The sequence below is a fragment of the Pelmatolapia mariae genome, linkage group LG16_19, assembly GCF_036321145.2.
Source record: "Pelmatolapia mariae isolate MD_Pm_ZW linkage group LG16_19, Pm_UMD_F_2, whole genome shotgun sequence".
NCBI lineage: Eukaryota > Metazoa > Chordata > Actinopteri > Cichliformes > Cichlidae > Pelmatolapia > Pelmatolapia mariae.
In genome coordinates this window covers 57,355,967-57,376,932 of record NC_086241.1, presented here as the reverse complement: position 1 = coordinate 57,376,932, position 20,966 = coordinate 57,355,967, and the positions used below count along the sequence as shown (strand labels likewise).

At 37.4% G+C, this 20,966-nt stretch overlaps 1 gene segment (V, D, J or C); it reads right to left on the bottom strand.

Annotated features, from left to right (window-relative positions):
- The window catches only part of LOC134645490 (Ig kappa chain V-III region MOPC 63-like), a 30,327-nt gene extending 20,864 nt beyond the window's left edge, over positions 1–9,463 (bottom strand). The window contains 2 exon segments of the V gene segment in view: positions 8,986–9,306; positions 9,399–9,463. Of these exon segments, the coding sequence occupies positions 8,986–9,306; positions 9,399–9,450 (373 nt within the window).
- Positions 9,464–20,966: the final 11,503 nt, after the last annotated feature.

Genomic DNA, 20,966 nt, shown 5'->3' with positions numbered 1-20,966 from the left:
ACTAGACAACACTATACTGATAAATTCATATAAAACGGCAAAAAGGAGATAAAAGCACTGTTATAAATAGAGAAATAAGTACAGTAAATAAATAAATACAGTTTTTAAAAAATACAGAAAAAAACATGTGTGTCATTTGCTACAATAACAACAACGACAACAAAATAGCAGGTTGGACAAAGCTGTTTCTTTAAGCTTCGCCTGCATTTAGGGGTCGCAAACCTCTGTCCCAAAGGAAGAAGCTGAAATCCTCCAATAACGGGTCGGAGTCATTTAAAGTAGAGTATCTCATCCTCTACAACTGCCTAGTATTCAAGGACTGTATGTTAAGATGCTCTAACATGGTACAGTACCTTCAAACCCCCCCCAAATTTCTTATATACTGGAAATTAAATCTCTTCTCAGGAACCTTTTCTCGATTCAGTAGAAGTAGATCTGGTTCTCAGTTCACTTTAACCATCAGTGGGTTTCAGTCTGAAGATGTTGGAGAATATTACTATTTGGGCTGTTGTTGTAGTCGAGTGTTTACACAGTGATTTATTGCAGTATAAGGCTGCAGGTGCAGCGTGCTGGACTGTGATGAGAATAACTGATCCACTAACACAAGAATCATCAACCACAAACGCACTGAATGAAAAAATAAAACTGAAGAAGTATACAACTACGTTTATAATGATTCAACCTTTATATTTATCATCAAATATGCGCAAAAGTTCATGAGCACGTCTTTTTTTAAGTGCAATGACAGAAACTGATATTTATGTATTTCCAAACTTTCTTAAATTGCATTTTTTCTAAAATGTATACATTCTGATAAATATAGAATAAAAGATAAAACATTAGTGATTTTTCATAAACTTATTTTGTTCCACAGACTTTCTTTTTATAGCATGGTTTGAAAACACAATATGAATAAACAGATGACATCTGCATGCACATCAATAGAGAGTCAAATATTTGCAGGAAAATTAGAACAAACAAAACATGTAGTTTCATCAAATACATCATATGCAAACAGGAAGTGTTGCTGAAGCTCTACTCTGAGCAGTGGTCAGGGTCCAGGGTTTGAGTAACGGGGCTCTGTCCACTCAGACTGGCCTCACAGCTCACTGAGCCCGCCTTCCTCCACTGGTCTGCAGAGAGGCTCAGGGTGCTGCTCCAGCTGTAGCGGCCGTCTGTCCCCAAGACCTCCAGGCTGCTTGATATATATATATATCTATATATATATCTATATATATCTATATCTATCTATCTATCTATATATATATATGTATATATATATATATATATATATATATATACCGGTAAGAACAAGATCCGGGCCATCAACACCTACGCCCTGCCCGTGATCAGGTACCCTGCTGGGGTAATAGGCTTGCCAAAGGAGGAGATAGAAGCCACTGACATAAAGACAAGAAAGCTCCTTACCATGCATGGAGGGTTTCACCCCAAGTCCAGCACCCTGAGGCTGTACGCTAAGCGGAAGGAAGGGGGCCGGGGACTGGTGAGTGTCAGCACCACAGTCCAGGATGAGACAAGAAACATCCACGAATACATCACGAAGATGGCCCCAACTGACAGCGTGCTCAGTGAATACCTCAGGCAGCAGAAACCCAAGAAAGAGGAGGAAGGCGAGGAACCATCATGGAAGGACAGGCCCGTGCACGGTATGTACCACCGGCAGATAGAGGAGGTGGCTGATATCCAGAAATCCTACCAGTGGCTGGACAAAGCTGGACTGAAAGACAGCACAGAGGCACTAATCATGGCAGCACAAGAACAAGCTCTGAGTACAAGATCCATAGAGGCTGGGGTCTATCACACCAGGCAAGACCCCAGGTGCAGGCTGTGTAAAGATGCCCCAGAGACAATCCAGCACATAACAGCAGGGTGCAAGATGCTAGCAGGCAAGGCATACATGGAACGCCATAACCAAGTGGCCGGCATAGTGTACAGGAACATCTGTGCCGAGTATAACCTGGAAGTCCCGAGGTCAAAATGGGAGACGCCCCCAAGGGTGATGGAGAATGACCGAGCTAAGATCCTGTGGGACTTCCAGATGCAGACGGACAAAATGGTGGTGGCTAACCAACCGGACATAGTGGTGGTAGACAAACAGAAGAAGACGTCTGTAGTGATCGATGTAGCGGTTCCGAATGACAGCAATATCAGGAAGAAGGAACACGAGAAGCTGGAGAAATACCAAGGGCTCAGAGAAGAGCTCGAGAGGATGTGGAGGGTGAAGGTAACGGTGGTCCCCGTGGTAATCGGAGCACTAGGTGCGGTGACTCCCAAGCTAGGCGAGTGGCTCCAGCAGATCCCGGGAACATCGGAGATCTCTGTCCAGAAGAGTGCAGTCCTGGGAACAGCTAAGATACTGCGTAGGACCCTCAAGCTCCCAGGCCTCTGGTAGAGGACCCGAGCTTGAAGGATAAACCTTCAAGCTATATATATATATATATGTGTATATATCTATCTATCTATCTATCTATCTATCTATCTATATATATATATATATATATATATATATATATATACACATGTATGTATGTTTATTAAATATAAATATAAAATTCAATTTACAGCCTATGAATGATAATGAAAAGTTATCTGCATCACATTACAGAAAACACTGTCACTCTGACCTGTAAACGTAGCCAAGCTGTTACAAATTCTGATAGTAAATTGTGCCTATGGTGATATGAACAGAAATCGGGAAAGCAAACAAATCTCCCAATAAAGCAAAGGAGCATGAGTCAACTCTGACTGCAGCTCCTAAAGAAGAAGAGACTCTGACACAGACCACTGAACACATGTAAGATGTATTTTTGGAGCATTTTTGCATCAGGATTTTAAAAATAAGTAGTTTGACCAAATCACTTTCTCTCTACATTTTTCTGACTCAGTGTGCTCACATCACACTGAGCTCCTGTCTCAGACTTGAGCAGCCCCTCTAGCCCTCACAATGGGGTCCTCCTGCAGATAGACTGGGCCTGTCTGTGGTGATAATTGATGACACTGCAGAAGTACACCTCTCCTTTCAACCAGCTTTCTCAGCTTAGCCTCAGTGTGCTGCTGCTGGTGTAGCATCTGCTCTTCTCTTTTGAACTTGTCAGCAGTGTTGGGAAGGTTACTTTTAAAATGTATTCCCCTACAGATTACAGAATACAGTGTTGATCCGTGGCACAAGGACTGTTACAGATGAACCTGCATACTGGGTTTTGCTGGGTAATATGACCAGGATACAGTCAGAGGTTGGCCATAAGATGGACTTCTCCTCTTTAGCTGTCCCCCAAAAAAGGCTCTCAATCAAAACATAAACAGACCATCTGTAGTGACAGGTAAAAGAAGCCGTCCTCAAAAAAGTTGGAAAAATTCCACCTGCTACTATGGAGGAGTTGTCTCAACTGATGGGAAAATATTTCTCCAAGCATAGTTCTGTTCTGAATAACTCATAATGTTGTATTTAGGGGGTCTAGATTTATGCGTGAAGTGCACTGCCATGACAATAATTTGCATTTATTGAATATGTACTGACTGAGTACCACTGTTCAAAAGTTGAATAAAGAAACAAACTAATGTTTGCCTTTTTTAAAATTAAAACCACTTTGTAGGACATCACATCAGTTACAATGTAGAATCAATTTCATATACAGTTTAAAAGTTACAAAATAAAATCATGACAGCATTTAAATAATATCACCCACTACTAGCATTCTGTAATTTACTGTCTCTTTTGAAAACTTATCATACACATACACAGCACCAGACTTTAAAGAGTATTTAACAAGAGCATTTTCCCCTGGTTTTACTACCACACTGTGGCACATGTTCACCAAAACGCAGCAAACCTTCACAATCTTATCCAGAAGGGTCACCTCTTCAGCCTCACATGGAGAAAGTAATCTGATTGGCATGGTGGTATATAGCATGTGGTTTGAAGCAGGGATTTTGTAGTGCCCCATGTGTAGGAACCCAGTCAGGATTTGTTTCATTCATTTCATAGGCTGGTTTGCCAGCAATAATTAAAAAAAACATTTGCAACTCTATAAATAGAACGTAAATCTACAAAATCCCTCATTAGGATGTTTGTTTTAATTTGCTATGACCTCAGAGCGCATTAAAAATAGAATAGGCTATAGAGAGTAATATGAACTTATCTGAATGAAAATGTCTGGCGCACACCAACAGATATCTGGGGATGGTAGAGAACTGGATATCAGCTGTCTCACGGCTGCTATCCAGGCTAGACGCCTTCTCTTGGTCTTGTCTTGGTCTCGCTGTCTCAATCGTGCTTTCTTATAATGTTCAGGAGATTTGGAGTCAACCATCAGTGGAGCGGGGGGATGCCTTACTGGGCTTCTGTCATTTTTTCAGAAGTATGGGGTCTTTTGGAGTGTAATTTGTTTCATAGTTAGATGCCTGACTGACAACTGTATAAAACAAAAACTACACACAATATTCGAAGCACATAGTGCACAGTCGTAAATTCCCCCTAATTTTGGTATGATCCGAGCTCAGGCACCAGGCGTTTGCTGCAGACAGAGGAGAGCTTAAGTTTGACCAGGTACCAAAGCAAATCATTCATACCGTACAAATAATGTAAATTTGACGGTGTATCACAAACTGATCACTTAGCCCATATTACGTTACTTGCTCTTCGAGTGAATCAACAGATGGTGAAATGAAATGCCAAAGAACAATGCAAGCCTTAGCTTACATGTGTGTTTATTTCATATTTTCAGTTGTTACCCTCCACGGCTAAACAAAGCACTCTAAATTGGTTTCAGTTATGTACTGATGAACACAACAATGGACATAAGAAGCTTCTTTCAAAGAAAAAACTCTGGTAAACATTATTTTATATATTATGCTTTGTATGTTGTTCAGTATATTTCTATGCAAAACAAGAGGAATTTCAATACACAGCAGTATATTCACAGTTTAAACCAGATATTTACATACACTTTAGGGAGAAAACATAAAAACATTTTTTTTACTGTTAAACATCAATTTAGAGTAAACTTTTTTTGTTTTAGATAAATAAATATTGAAATATCTTTTGAATTAGTTAAATGTCAGAATAAAGAGAGAGAGAGCTGTCTCTTTTTTATTACTTTCATCAAATTTAGGAGTACATGTACACTAAGTTTATTGTTAATTAATAAGAAAACACCAGACGATTCCATTCTGAGCTTAAGAAGCTTCTGATAGGTTAGTAGAGTCCATGTGAGTAAATTCGTGGCACACCTGTGGATGCATATAAGGTAAGCCCAAAACACAGAGCCTGTTTCTTTGACATTGGAAAATCAAGAGATGTCAACCGAAACACCAGGAAAAGAATTGTGGACCTCCATAAGTGTGGAGTGTGCAGTTCTGGGTCTGGTTGAATTGGGGTTTAGTCCACATGTCTTTATATAGCCCTGATTTTGTTCTGCCTTGCTGCTTAATTAAAAAAAAGTTAATCTAAAGTGTCTTGTATATGTGATATATATTTTTTCCTATATGAAGTCATTCTTTTTTTTTTAAACAAAACTCAAAACAGAGCCTATTAATCTTTCAGTCATTTCTTAGAATAAAGACTGGAAATGGATCCGAGATTTGTTCACTTCTCTTCAGAAACTATAAATTAATTATTTTTTTATAAGTAATTGTTCGCTTGTTTTTTTTATATCATACCTGAAATTTAAGTGATTTTTCCCCAAGACTTCTAATGTCTGTGATTCAAGAAGAGGACAGTTGGAGGTTTAAAATAATGTATTTCTGCTCATCATCATCAAACAAGACCAGCACTGCTGAGTCCACAGAGAGATGCTTGGAGGAAGAGAGAGCCGAGACTTATGTGGAGCCTGTTGTGTCAGTTTAGAGTAAAAACTGGAAACAAGTCAAATTTTTCCAAAACAACAGCAAGATTGAATACTCAATTATTTTCAGATTGTTGAAGAGAGAGGGAGATAAAACAAAAGATTACCTGTAAATGTTTTGTGTTGAGCATTACAGTTTGAAAACAGCCTTACATTACAAACATTTTTACTGTAACATAATAAAGTAAATAAATAAATTCCAAAAAGAAAATTGGCATGACAGCTATTTTCCAACTCCTCACAATCATAAAACTGCATTTTAGCTATCTCTCTCACTTGCTTAAAGGGATTAGAAGTTGTTGACCTATGTTTGAGCTTTCATCTTCTAGACTTCTTGTAATTTTAGCTTCAAGTGAACAATACATTTACTTGATCAATTCCAAATTATTTATTGTCCTGCAAGACTGAGGTTTGGAGATATTGTGTTCCTATTCACCATTAAAATAAATAAACAAATAAAGGACCAGAAGCTTCTTTCAGTTGCTTTGTTAATTACAAAACATCAGTACATATTTGATTTGTTCCATTTTGTGTTTCTTTCTTTCTGGTTTGGATCTTTCATGTGTTGGTAAATAGGATAATCTACACTACACTACACTCTAGTTATGTAGCTACTATATTTAAAAATAAATGATAGCTGAATACGAGACAGTTATGATACATGAGAGAGATTAACGGGCCTGTGGATTAACTGTATTATGCTACTGTGATGAAACAGAGGAGAGGAATTGAGAAGTGAGAGGATATAAGACTTTACCAAAGTATAACTAACCAGTAAATGTGTCGCTACATTTATTTCCTTATCATAAAAATTAAATGTGTAAAATTCATCATCTATTTGTTTCACTTTTTTTCCATTGCATCAAAATAAAGAAATGTAAACTGATCCATTAAAGTGCATTTGCATAAAAGCTAATTAATTTAGTCAACAACATAAAATTGTATATATCTCACAGGGTGAGTGTCAAAAACTTCAATCAAATATCTCATATTATATTTTCAGTGTCCGACAGCTTGACTCATAGGATCAGAGGTTAGAACTTTTTTAACAGAGAACAGAACCAGACGTCCTATATAAGGGTTGTGGGTCTCGCAGATTGACATTTGGCATCCAATATGCTCGGACGTTAAACCCAGGACCCTGAAAGTTGACATCTGGATCCACACCGTGTTCCCGACGTGTTTTGAGAAGAACTGTGTTTGGACCCTGAAGATTTGTAGTCAAATAACTATTATCTTATTTACTTTTTTACCAGCTTTCACTTTAACTCTTGTTTTCTTGCCCTACTCTACTTCCTCTCCCTCCTGCCACTCTCAACTGACTTATATTAAAAACAGTCATGTACTTGAAAACACAATAATTGTGGTGATATAAATTAAAGTAAATGCTACTATGAGTTTGCTCCAGTTCATTTAGATTCATTGTGTTCTGCGGGCCAGTTAATCTTAAGTTAATCTTATCACAGTCTCTTCACCAACACTTTGCCCCTGCAGCCTTCAAACTGAAAATTTAGAGGAGCTCTAAGTTACTGTGTAAACACTCCACCACCGTGAAAGCCCAGACAGTAATACTCAGCATCTTCAGCCTGAATGCCACTGATGGTTCAAGTGTATTGTGAACCAGATCTACTACCAGTGATTTAAGAAAAAGATCCTGAGAAGAGATTTGATAGAAGTCCTAGGACGTTTTTTTTGTTTTTTTTTTGCATATTTGTCGCACTTACTTGTTTCACATCACCAAACATTAATATGAATGGAATCTGACTTTTGGGATTTCCTTACTTGGATGATTGATCTTGCATCAAGACATAACCCAGCTAAATTAAAAATGCATTTTTAAATGATGATTTCATTTAATAAGAAAAAAGTTATCCAAACTGACATGGTCCTCTGTAAAAGAGTAATTTCCCCCTAAACCTAATAACTGGTTGTGTCACCCTTGGCAGCAATGAAGTGTTTGCAATACCTGGCAATGTGTCTTTCACATCACTGTGGAGGAATTTCTGCCAACTCTTCTTTTTGATTTGTTTAAATTCAGCATCACTGCAGGGTTTTTAAGTATGGATGACTGGTTAAAGGTCATGACAAAGCATATTAACTGGATTTAATTCCAGATTTTGACTTGGCCACTCCAAAAATATTCTTTTTAAAATCTTTCTTAACTGTTGTGAGGTGGACTTGCTGGCGTGTTTAGGATCATTGTCCTGTTGCATAATTTGAATTTTCTGGAGCTTCTGGGCACAAACTAGCTGGGCAATCTTCTTTAGGATTTTCTTGCAGAGAGCAGAAATCATTAACTATGACATCTCATCCAGATCCTGAAGCAGCAAACCAACAAAGTAGACCATCACACTACCAACATTGTATTTGACTGTTGGGTTGGTGCTTTTTATGAAATGCTGTCTTAGTTTTACTGCTATGCAAACTGGCTAAAAGTTCAACTTTTGTCTCATTAGTGAACAGAATATTTCCCCAAAAGTTTTAAAAGGGTATCAAAAAATATTTTTTGGTAAAGTTGAGCCGTTGAGTTCTTTTTGGCAGAAAATATTTTTTCAACATCATCAAGAAGCTTAATATGAATATAAATGTAAACATTTATGATTCATCTGTTTATAGAAACAGCAAAACCTTTGATTCAATTCAATTCAATTCAATTTTATTTATGTAGCGCCAAATCACAACAAAAGTCACCTCAAGGCGCTTCATAGGTAGAGAGAAAAACCCAACAATCATATGACCCCCTATGAGCAAGCACTTTGGCGACAGTGGGAAGGAAAAACTCCCTTTTACAGGAAGAAACCTCCAGCACAACCAGATTCAGGGAGGGGCGGCCATCTGCTGCAACCGGTTGGGGTGAGAGAAGGAAGGATGTAAATACAGTCAAGTAATGTAATGTCAACAGAAAAGGACTTGATTAGAGCAGATATTTTTAAAATCCTTATTTCAAAATGCCCCAAAAGACATCTAATATCTCAATTTAGTTCTGTATTTAGTGCTTGGTGAGGTTACTGTCAGCTCTGTGTTTAATGGTCTGTGTCAGAGTCTCTTCTTTTTAAACAGCTGCAGTCAGTTCCTGCTGAGGGAGGTTTTTGTACGAATACAAATCACTGTGTGAACACATTAGCACTGTTTATGTTGTGGATACTCATACAGTAATAAACTGCTGCAACTTCAGCCTGAACTCCACTGATGGTCATAGAGAAGTCAGAGCTGCTTCCACTGCCACTAAATCGAGTTGGTGTTCCTGACTCAAGTGTTTTCACATTTTTTATTAGGAGCTTTGGAGCCTGTCCAGATTTCTGCTGATACCAGTACATAGTAGACATGTCAACATCAACTAATATGTTAACAGGTTGGCTGGTCCTACAGGTCAGAGTGACAGTGGATCCAGGAGTAGATGTCACTACTGGAGGTTGAGTCACAGTCACCTGACCGCTGCATCCTGCAGACAAAAACAAATCATTCATTTATCAGCAGAAATCAATGAGAGAAAAAGCAGCACATCATGTTTGAAATGTTGCTGAGTGAATGAACCTGTAAAACAGCAGCAGGTCAGCGTCCAGATGAGGATGGTGATGAGAGTCATGGTGGTTGTGCTTTCTGCTGTGTTGACTGACAGATGTGAGTCCTGCAGTGTTGAACTGACAGGACTATAAACCTTCTCAGTTCTCTGGAGGATCAGCTGATGATGCAAAGCCTCCTCTCTATGGAAATGATTTCTCTGCTCTCAACACACTGAAGGAAATGTGAGGCACACAAACATGAGTCAGTTATTCTTCTACCTATATGTAAAACCTTGCAGTTCCATGGTGTCCTGTTTGTACTGCTATGACCTTCTTATAGGACCTACTTTGTACCATCATCTGATCTGTTTACTTTAGATGAATATATAATTTACTATTAATAGTTATTAATTAATTAATTAATTAATTAATTAATTAATTAATTAACTAAGTAAGTAATTAAATATTTTATGATATGAAATAAAACACAATTACCTGTATTTTATTTGACCTAAGACTCATAAGAATACACTTTAAAATCAGGGCTTGCAGTTGTAGAAATGTAAAACTAAACCACATGATTAGGAAAACTGTAGAATAACATAAAATAATTATTTTGTTCATTTAATAGGAAAATCTGAAATGTTTTCAGTGGTTAGAAGATTTTTGCAGGTGGTTTTTGTACGGCCACTTAATGTGTTTGTATCACTGTGGTGGACTTTTGGAGGAGGAACCAAACTCATTGTTGACTGTGAGTATCAGAAATGTTGTGTTTTTTTTATTTATTTATTTCTTTTTCATATTAGCTTCTATAAATATTTCCAGTTAAAATGGAATGAAACTAATGTTTGGTGATAGTAACGTATCAGAAATGTTTATTTTTCACAACTACTAGGAATTACAATACAGTTTATAAAATTTTGAAAGATATTTGATCAAGTTCAGTTGTTATTGATGATTTTCTTTATTTATAAAACAGTTGATCTCACAGTCTTTGAAATAACTTAACTCATTCAGATTTACAAATACCTAAATTTATGTTAAAAAAAAGAAAAAAAATATTTCGTTCCCTTTTCATTTTTAAGGTTCTCTTTAATGTTAATATATTTTTAGTATTTTCCAGTTAAGATATTTGAGAGTAAGGTTTGGTTTTTTTCAAGCTGTAATTGTCAAATATAGTGTTTGTGTATTCATTTCGTTATTGTTTTTAATTTGAAAATAGCTTTTTAAAAAAAAAAAACAAAACCCATTTCAAAAGATTTATGGAATTCTCCAAAAAGTAAAAAAGTGTCAGTAAACACAGACCAGCTTTGAGTTCATGGATGACTGATTGTACTTGTAGTTTAAAGGAAGCGAAAGAAGCAGATGACAAAGTTTAAACTGTACGTGAGTGTTTCAACTCTGTGAGTGTAGCATTGAAAAACATTACAGAAATAATAATATTCATCAATTATCAATAATTAAACACCATGTTTTTCTTTCCTGCTTTCATTCTTATGTCTTTGGTTGCTCTTCTCCCTTCTCTCTCCTCAAGCGGAGGAGCTGGAGCAGCTGTACGGTGGTACAACAACACTTCCTGTCTGCATATGATGTGTTTTATAGTTTGATGAAGCTACATGTTTCTTTTGTTGCAATATTTTGGCAAACATTTGACTCTCTATTGATGTGCATGCTAATTTGATCAGCTAATATTATCCATGTTGTTCTTTGAAACCGTGCTGTAAAAAAAGTCTAAATCACAAAATAAAATCACAGCTTATGAAAAATCACTTTTCTTTGGTCCTTTTCACAATACTTTATTAAATATAAATGCTTTATCAAACCTGTATCAGTCTTTTAAACAGGGAAAAGCACCACAGTCTTTGGAAAACCCCACAAAAAACCCAGTCTCCAGCAGGCTCCAACTGGAGCAGCCGTTTCTGCAGGTGTTTTTTCAGGGAAGCTAAATACAGTCTCTTAATTAACTAGTTAGGCTGTTCTACAAACAACTGGTGGTACAAAATGAGCAGGTTCAGACTGATCACATGCGAAAACATTAAACTAAGGGTTAGGGTCGCAAATGCGATTTCAATTTTTCAATAAGAAAATCTGTTCGGGTAACAAAAAATAAAATAAAATAAAATAAAAATCTCTGCAACTCTCCGTGTAGTCAACCACAGACACACATCATGCCCCTATGGTGGACTAAACCAATCAGAGATAGTCAGGGGCGGGACCTCTCTGATTGGCCGTGGTCCAGTTGAAAGTGCAGGTGGATAAAGAGAGGTGAGTAGCTTGAATAAAGCGATATCAAGCAACTTAAAGAAGTCCAGACACTTTTCTTTGCAAGCTCCTTTGACTACGATGACCTGGATGACTGAGAACCTTCACAGAAATAAAGCGATATCGATTCATTAAATCATGAATCGACTTTTAAATATAACTGTGTTTTGCCAGAAACGCTAGATTCTCAGATTAAAGCTCGCAAAACTATTCCAACAACCACCAAACAGCAAATGAGAGCAGCTACACGGATTCCACACAAAGACCTAAACACAGAGCGGATCTGACACGTCAGAATCAGCTTTCTCTTTCTCGGCTTTCTCACCCGATGGCACGTAGACGGACACGCTGTCGGAGTTCACCAATTCTGATGCATCAGGTCAGCGCTTTGTGTTTACGTCTTTTTGCGCTAGATTCTGAGCTGCAGATTTTGTCTCTCTCCAACCAAAATTCACCGAGCCAGCAGCAAAAGAAGCAGCGCTTCACATTTGATAAATGTCGTCATGAATCCCCTCTTACTTTTGCTATTTTGCTAATAAAAATTACACTTCATGCACAGCGCTCTCTCTCTCGCTCGCTCTGTACTTCAAGAACAGTTTCCCGTCTCAAATCTCTGTTTTCTGCATTATTCAGTGGCTTATTACGCACCAGTCTACCATTGTTTACAGCGCTGTCAGCCGCTGCCTTTTTCTTTTCTTTTCTTTTCTATTTTACTTAAATGACCTCGGACAAGAAAGTCTAATTTCTGCTGTTCAATACTGAAGAAATTTAAACTTTTTAAAATTATGCAAAATTGCAGAATAGTGCAGAATATTTTTAAGGTTATCTGCTATAAAAAGCCAGGCCAGGAAAATCTCCTTCATGTTTTCTGTGTTTTATTCTCAGTTACTTTTACACAAAGGCATGTGGTTAATTATGGAGTTCCACAGGGTTCAGTGCTAGGACCAATTCTGTTTACATTATACATGCTTGCCCTACGCATTATCATTAGAAGACATAGTATATATTTTCACTGCTATGCAGATGACACCAAACTCTATCTGTCCATCAAGCCAGATAACACACACCAATTGGTTAAACTGCAGGAGTGTCTTAAAGACATAAAGACCTGGACGGCCACTAACTTTCTGCTTCTTAATTTAGACAAAACTGAGGTTATTGTACTCGGCCCTGAAAATCTTAAAAATTTGGTAACTAGATTCTTACTCTGGATGGCATTACCTTGACCTCCAGTAATGCTGTGAGGAACCTTGGAGTCATTTTTGACCAAGACATGTCCTTCAATGCACATATTAAACAAATATGTAAGACCGCTTTCTTCCATTTGCGCAACATCTCTAAAATTAAAAACCCCTGTCTTAGAGTGACGCTGAAAAACTAGTTCATGCATTTATTACTTCCAGGCTGGACTACTGTAATTCGTTATTATCAGGATGTACTAAAAACTCCATAAAAAGCCTTCAGTTAATCCAAAACGCTGCAGCAAGAGTACTGACAGGGACTAGAAAGAGAGAGCATATTTCTCCTGTTTTGGCTTCCCTTCATTGGCTTCCTGTTAAATCCAGAATTGAATTCAAAATCCTGCTCCTCACATACAAGGTCTTAAATAATCAGGCCCCATCTTATCTTAATGACCTTGTAGTGCCATATCACCCTATTAGAGCACTTCGCTCTCGCACTGCAGGCCTACTTGTTGTTCCTAGGGCAATGGTCCCCAACCTTTTTTTCGCCACGGACCGGTTTATGCCCGACAATATTTTCACGGACCGGCCTTTAAGGTGTTGCGGATAAATACAACAAAATAAAACTAGTACCGGTACCGAAAAAAAGAAGATTTATTCATAACACATGTGAAAAAACCCAGGAAAACTGAGTTAATGATAAAAAACGATATCAAAATAACGCTGAAAACCGATAAAAACCCTGAAAACCATACATTTCACATCTGAGCCTCAACTCTCGCGGCCCGGTACCAAACGACTCACGGACCGGTACCGGTCCGAGGCCCGGGGGTTGGGGACCGCTGTCCTAGGGTATTTAAAAGTAGAACAGGAGGGAGAGCCTTCAATTTTCTGGCCCCTCTTCTGTGGAACCAGCTTGGATTCGGGAGACAGACACTATCTCTACTTTTAAGATTATGCTTAAATCTTTCCTTTTTGCTAAAGCATATAGGGCTGGACCAGGTGACCCTGAATCCTCCCTTAGTTATGCTGCAATAGACGTAGGCTACCGGGGGATTCCCATGATGCATTGAGTTTTTTTCTTTCCAGTCACCTTTCTCACTCACTATGTGTTAATAGACCTCTCAGCATTGAATTATATCTGTTATTAATCTCTGTCTTTCTTCCACAGCATGTCTTTATCCTGTCTTCCTTCTCTCACCCCAACCGGTCGCAGCAGATGGCCCCGCCCCTCCCTGAGCCTGGTTCTGCCGGAGGTTTCTTCCTGTTAAAAGGGAGTTTTTCCTTTGCACTGTCGCCAAAGTGCTTGCTCACAGGGGGTCATATGATTGTTGGGTTTTTCTCTGTATCTGTTAATGTACGTTCTACTGTACAATATAAAGCGCCTTGAGGCGACTGTTGTTGTGTTTTGGCACTATATAAATAAAATTGAATTGAATTGAATTGAGATTTCATATCACATTGAAACATGATGATATAAATAATTTCATGCTTCATCCATTTTTTGTAATTTTACTGAGATTAGATTTGTCCTAATCACATTCTGACATAAATATTTAATTAATTTTTGTTAATAATATTTGTTTGATATTTGATATTAGGTTTTAACAAAGTAAAGAAGATTTCAGTCAAATTCCTCATATTATGATATATGACAAATTAAAATTGAATGTGTAAAAGTTATGATAGTTTAAAGTAAATGTCTTGTTGTTACGGTTATATTCCTGATGGAAAAAAATCACAGCTGGACTTTGTAATCTGGTTGCTTCACTTATTTATTAATAATATCTATTATTATTTCATGATGTTAAACAAACAATGAACTCAACAATTACATTTTATCAGAATTAAAACTGTTTAAAAAAGGGTTGTTTTTATCTTTTGCACAATTTCAGTTCATTTTCTTCACTTTTATTTTATATTTAGAATTTATTTAGAGACTTGATGGAATTTAGAGTTTTAATAGTTACATTCAAATTAACTTAATGAATAAAACAAGCAAACTTAACAGGATGATAATAATGAAGGTTAAAATGTATTACTTTTTATTGATCTAAAAAGTCAATTTTTAAAAAAAAACAACAACCAAGAGGGCCATTTTAATCCTGATGTGAAACGATCACTTTTCTGATGTATTTTTCATTATTAATATTATAATAATGTAATAACAATTCATGTAACTGTATTTGTTCTGACTTTGTGTCCCCTCATTTCCTTCAGTGTGTTGAGAGCAGAGAAATCATTTCCATAGAGAGGAGGCTTTGCATCATCAGCTGATCCTCCAGAGAACTGAGAAGGTTTATAGTCCTGTCAGTTCAACACTGCAGGACTCACATCTGTCAGTCAACACAGCAGAAAGCACAACCACCATGACTCTCATCACCATCCTCATCTGGACGCTGACCTGCTGCTGTTTTACAGGTTCATTCACTCAGCAACATTTCAAACATGATGTGCTGCTTTTTCTCTCATTGATTTCTGCTGATAAATGAATGATTTGTTTTTGTCTGCAGGATGCAGCGGTCAGGTGACTGTGACTCAACCTCCAGTAGAGACATTTACTCCTGGAAACACTGTCACTCTGACCTGTAGGACCAGCCAAGCTGTTCACAGATATTCTGATGGTGATGATGCCATGTCCTGGTATCAACAGAAATCTGGACAGGCTCCAAAGATCCTAATAAAATGGGCAAAAACGCTTCAGTCAGGAACACCATCTCGATTTAGTGGCAGTGGAAGCAGCTCTGACTTCTCTATGACCATCAGTGGAGTTCAGGCTGAAGATGCAGCAGTTTATTACTGTAAGAGTCTCCACAAGATAAACAGTGCTTGGGTGTTCACACAGTGATTTGCAGTTGTACAAAAACCTCCCTCAGTCAGACTGCAGAGACACTGAGCTGTTACAGCAGGAACTGACTGCAGCTGCTGAAAAAGAAGAGACTCTGACACAGACCACTGAACGCAGAGCTGACAGTAACCTCACCAAGCACTAAATACAGATTTATATCTGTATATTAGATGTATTTTTGGGAGCATTTTTATTTATTATTTTAGTTTTAGTTGTTCATCATCCTATTTAAACAACACATGTGACAAACAAAAAACAAAGTTTTCAGATCATCAGGATCTTTCACCAGACGCTTTAACTTTTTCCTGCTTTTCTTTCCCACAAGAAAACAGAAAAAAACGCTACTTGCTGTCATGGAATTTTTTTTTTCTAAATAAAGCTGAATGAGAAAAGGATCAACTTACACATTACCTGTGTAACAACAACAGATGTGTGTTTGCCTATATTTCATATCAGTTCCATGTCTCTCTCTTTTAATGTCTCTGGTGTAATGCAGGTCCAAACCTAGCGGTGACCAAGGTTAGCACAAACTGTCCTACACCAGGCCAACAGAATTCATCAGTGTGAAATGTCAAATGACACAGAAGTAGTTTGTGTTATATATATATATTGATCTGGCTGAAACTCTGAATTTGAAATGAGCTGCAATGTCAAAAAAATGTACTCTCATTACACTCAATTTACTTCTAAAGTGAGAACCTAGATTTGATTACTCATTAATTAAGCTGCTGGTTGTGACTGAAACTTTCTTAAAAATGTTATAATGCAGCATAAAACATTTAGAGAAATTAGCTATTTCTAATTGTCTAGGTCTCTTGGTAGTTTTAATTTAAACTGAAGAGTTCAGTAACACTAAGATTTGGAGATACATGAATTGATTTTTTTGTGTTAGGCAAACAGGTTAATGTATTGTACCATATGCTCTAATTATCGAGCCACTATATTTAAAAATATGACAAAAATACTTAAGAATATGCAGCGGTCAGGTTACTGCGACTCAACCTCCAGTAGTGACAATTACTCCTGGATCCACTGTCACTCTGACCTGTAGCACCAGCCAAGCTGTTCGCAGATGGGATAGTGGTAATGAGGGTCTGTACTGGTATCAACAGAAATCTGGACAGGCTCCAAAGCTCTTAATAAGACATGTGAAAACACTTCAGTCAGGAACACCATCTCGATTTAATGGCAGTGGAAGCAGCTCTGACTTCTCTATGACCATCAGTGGAGTTCAGACTGAAGATGCAGCAGTTTACTACTGTCAGAGTTACCACTATATAAACAGTGTCATGATGTTCACACAGTGATTTGTAGTCGTACAAAAACCTCCCTCAGTCAGACTGCAGAGACACTGAGCTGTTACAGCAGGAACTGACTGCAGCTGTTTAAAAAGAAGAGACTCTGACACAGACCATTAAACACAGAGCTGACAGTAACCTCACCAAGCACTAAATACAGAACTAAATTGAGATATTACATGTCTTTTGGGGCATTTTGAAATGAGGATTTTAAAATGATCTGCTGTAATCAGGTCATTTTCTGTTGACATTACATTACTTGTCTGTATTTACATCAAGTGTTTTGCTGTTTCTATAAACATATGAATCATAAATGTTTACATTTATATTCATATTAAGCTTCTTGATGATGATGAAAAAATATTTTCTGCCAAAAAGAACTCAACAGCTCATCTTTGCCAAAAAATATTTTTTGATACCCTTTTAAAACTTTTGGGAAAATATTCTGTTGACTGATAAGACAAAAGTTGAACTTTTAGCAAGTTTGCATAGCAGTAAAAATAGGACCGCGTTTCATAAAAAGCACCATACCTATAGTCAAATACGATGGTGGTAATGTGATGGTCTACTTTGCTGGTTTGCTGCTTCAGGATCTGGATGAGATGCAACAGTTAATGATTTCTGCTCCCCGCAAGAAAATCCTGAAGAAGATTGCCCAGCTATTAGTTTGTGCACAGAAGCTCCAGAGCATTCAGATTATTCAACAGGACAATGATCCTAAACACGCCAGCAAGTCCACCTCCGAACAGTTAAGAAAAATTTTAAAAAGAATATCTTTGATGTGGCCTAGTCAAAATCTGGACTTTAATCCAGTTAAGATGCTTTGTCATTGTCACAGTCCTGGGTCATTTTGACTGAGCATTTTCAGTTCTTATATTCCTTTGAATTATGGTTTCTATTCTGATCCTTTTGTTATGCATTGTTTATTAGTATTATTCTATGTTTCAGTTATTCTTTGTGAGGGATTAGTTCTTAGGTTATGTCTCTTGTTTAGTATAAATTCAGTTCAGTGTCAAGTCTGTGTCTGTTTCTTGTTTCCTGTTTTATTGTGAAAGGTTGTGCCTCATCTCAGTGTGTCTAGCTTTGCGCCCCGTGTCTCGTTAGCCCAAACCCTCCCAGCTGTGTCTCCCTCCTGTTTTCCATTCCCTGATTACTCCCCTGTGTATATAAGTGTTAAAGCGAATTGTTAAATGTTTGTCATTTTTATGCTTACCATCTCTACATTGTTTTAACTCTGTGATGAAAGGAATTCTTTCTGTCCTCTGCTCCCCAGATTCTCGAGGTTCTGGGTGGGGGGCTGTAGTGTTTTTATCACAGGCAACATCCTTGTGAAGGTTTGTTTGATGTGTGGTTCCTGCCCTTTGTATGGTTTCACTTTGTTATCTATGGTAAACCATACATTGGGTGTGGGGGAGACTACCCTCTTTATGACCAAGGATGTTGCCTGCTGCACACACACACACACACACACATATACATACAGTGCCTTGTCTTTGTAACCAAGGGGGGTTACGAGGGGAGGTGTTTGTAAACTATTGTTTGAACGTTTTCAATAAAAGGCAGTGAGAGGAGGCCATCGTCGGGGTCATTCGTAATGAAATTCAAAGTGCGTTTCTGAGATACCGACGAGGCCTCTCTTGCAAGTAAATGGATCGATCACTGTTGCCTTGTTTTTCTTTCACGGGAATAAGAAGGAAAAAAGGTGCCCTGATTCGATGTCCAGTCTGCTTTTTGGATCCATGTATCAGAGTCAATTTTATGTGTATTCTCTTATTTTGACATAAGAGGGCACTATTTGTACAGCAGCAATGTACAATATCCACCCGGACTCCATAGGTGCAGGTGTGTGCTCACTGACCCATGCATTAATTTGAATATCTGTCGTGCACCCTGAATGCAAAATAGTTTTCTATAGTTTCAGTATCATACAGAAATTTTTGTCCTTCTGTACAATGAGATTTTTAAATGTTTTGCTGGGTAGACAGCTGTCTATAAGTCTATAAGGTCGTCTCTCTGAGCTGTACAGCCAGCACAGAAATCTGTAATTACGTCAACTCAGAACTGAAAAAAAATAAGTTACTGTCAGTTTGGTAGATCTTTGTTGTTTCAGCAGAATCAGATCTATACCCGAATTAACACAAACAATCAGTGGAGTTCAGGCTTAAGATCTAGATTATTACTGTGTTGAAACATATGTGTGAGAACAAGCACATTGGTATAGTTATACTAATACCAAATTAAACTGGTTAGGGATTGATGTGCTGCAGCGATGATCTCTTGCAGGAGATTAGAGACAGCACTGTTCCATAGAAACTCCCTGATACTCATTAAGGGGTAGTGAAATTGAGATTTGTGCTCCTTTTTTCAGCTCCACATGTTCAGTTATGCAAAAAGTTTCCTTCTGCAGAAACAAAGGTTGTTCACAGAATCGTATTTCATACCATAGACAGAGACCTGACTTTATAAGTGTACACATGTACAACCTGCTAAAATTAGTAGTTAGTGTGTTAAAGAAAAACACGTTTTACCTCACAGTCTGAGGATCTGGTCTTTTTGAGCTTCAGTAATAATTATCAGATGAGTTTACAATCAAACAGCTCTGTGAGGGTTGAGCAAAATGCCAACATCATCATGATAATGCAATAATAATGCAGTTATTTTCAGGAACTCAAATTGCATCTGAAACTGTTATGAAAAATATATAAAATATTAAAATAAGTTACTCAATCTTTCTCAGTAAAATTTGAGGTCATTGAAGTAACGGCAATACAGTCTGAGTGTAAGGAAGAGGACTCCCTTACTACATTTATTTGTATTATATTCTCTGTATAGCACTTTAGAGCACACTTTTCACTTTATTAAAAGCACCTTATCAAGCACTTTATTTAGCATTGCACTTTAGGCATGGATTTGCACAGTAAAACATTTGCACACAAGAAGTTTAAATATTTATTGATTATTTATTGGGAATTTTAAAATCAGTTGGTAGCCTTGATTCAGATCCTGCACAGCTGCTCCTCATCAAGGAATGTGGTGGTTGTCTGTCAGGAGAGAAGAATGGTGATTGAGATTATGATTAAGGTTTACCAGTAAGGAAAACTAATGCAAATGTGTGTGTGAAATCTAGGAAGAAAAGTGGCGCAAATAAGTGTTTGTAAGATAATGATTACTCACCTTTCTTGCCTGTGTCCTCTTCAGGGTGTTTGGGCAAATGTTTCCCCGGGGGTCCAGACACCATTTAAAGGTTCCGGGAGAGACCATTGGTAAAGAGAGTGTGGTGAATCTTTTTGTGCTTGGGTTTCTGGGTTTTTATAATATTGGGTTTGGTGTAACATTAAAGTGTGAACTATTTATTAATATGAAAATGTGAAATGTATTTATGTATTTATTTATTCTAATTGATATATTGTATACTGTGGTGGAAGGTTGGGATTTAAGAATTTACCTGAGAGTGGAATAATGGTTAAGTCGGTGACAGCTGAACATATTTAAGGCTGCTGGTTGTCATTAGAGGAGGATATATTGTGCTGTGAAGAAGCTCGACAAGTGAATTGTTGTAAGGAGAGCTGTATGGGAAATAAATACTTTTGTTCCACTGCACTTGCCTTCGTCCCTCTCGCTGTGTTTCCAGCCGCTAAGGGCTGCCCTGTTACACTGAGAAAAAGAAAAATAGCTGTGTGCAGGAAATTAGAGGAAAAGTTATGATATCATTAGAAAAAAAGAGAGTGAGAGAAAATTATTATTTGTTTTTTATTTTTTTTGTTTAGAAAAAATACAGTTCATCTGTACATGGTTCAAAATATCAAATACGTGGTTTATGGTTTTTACTATGGAGTACATACCCTTCTTCTCAGGGCTTTACAGAGCTGTACAGGACTAAACTTTTCAGAGAATTAAATAATCTTAGACCAGCTTGCTATTCATTCCTTTAAACCATTATTCATATGTGTCTCTTTTTCAAAATAAATGTAGATCCAGTTTGTCAGAATAATGAAAATCAATCAGTGTCT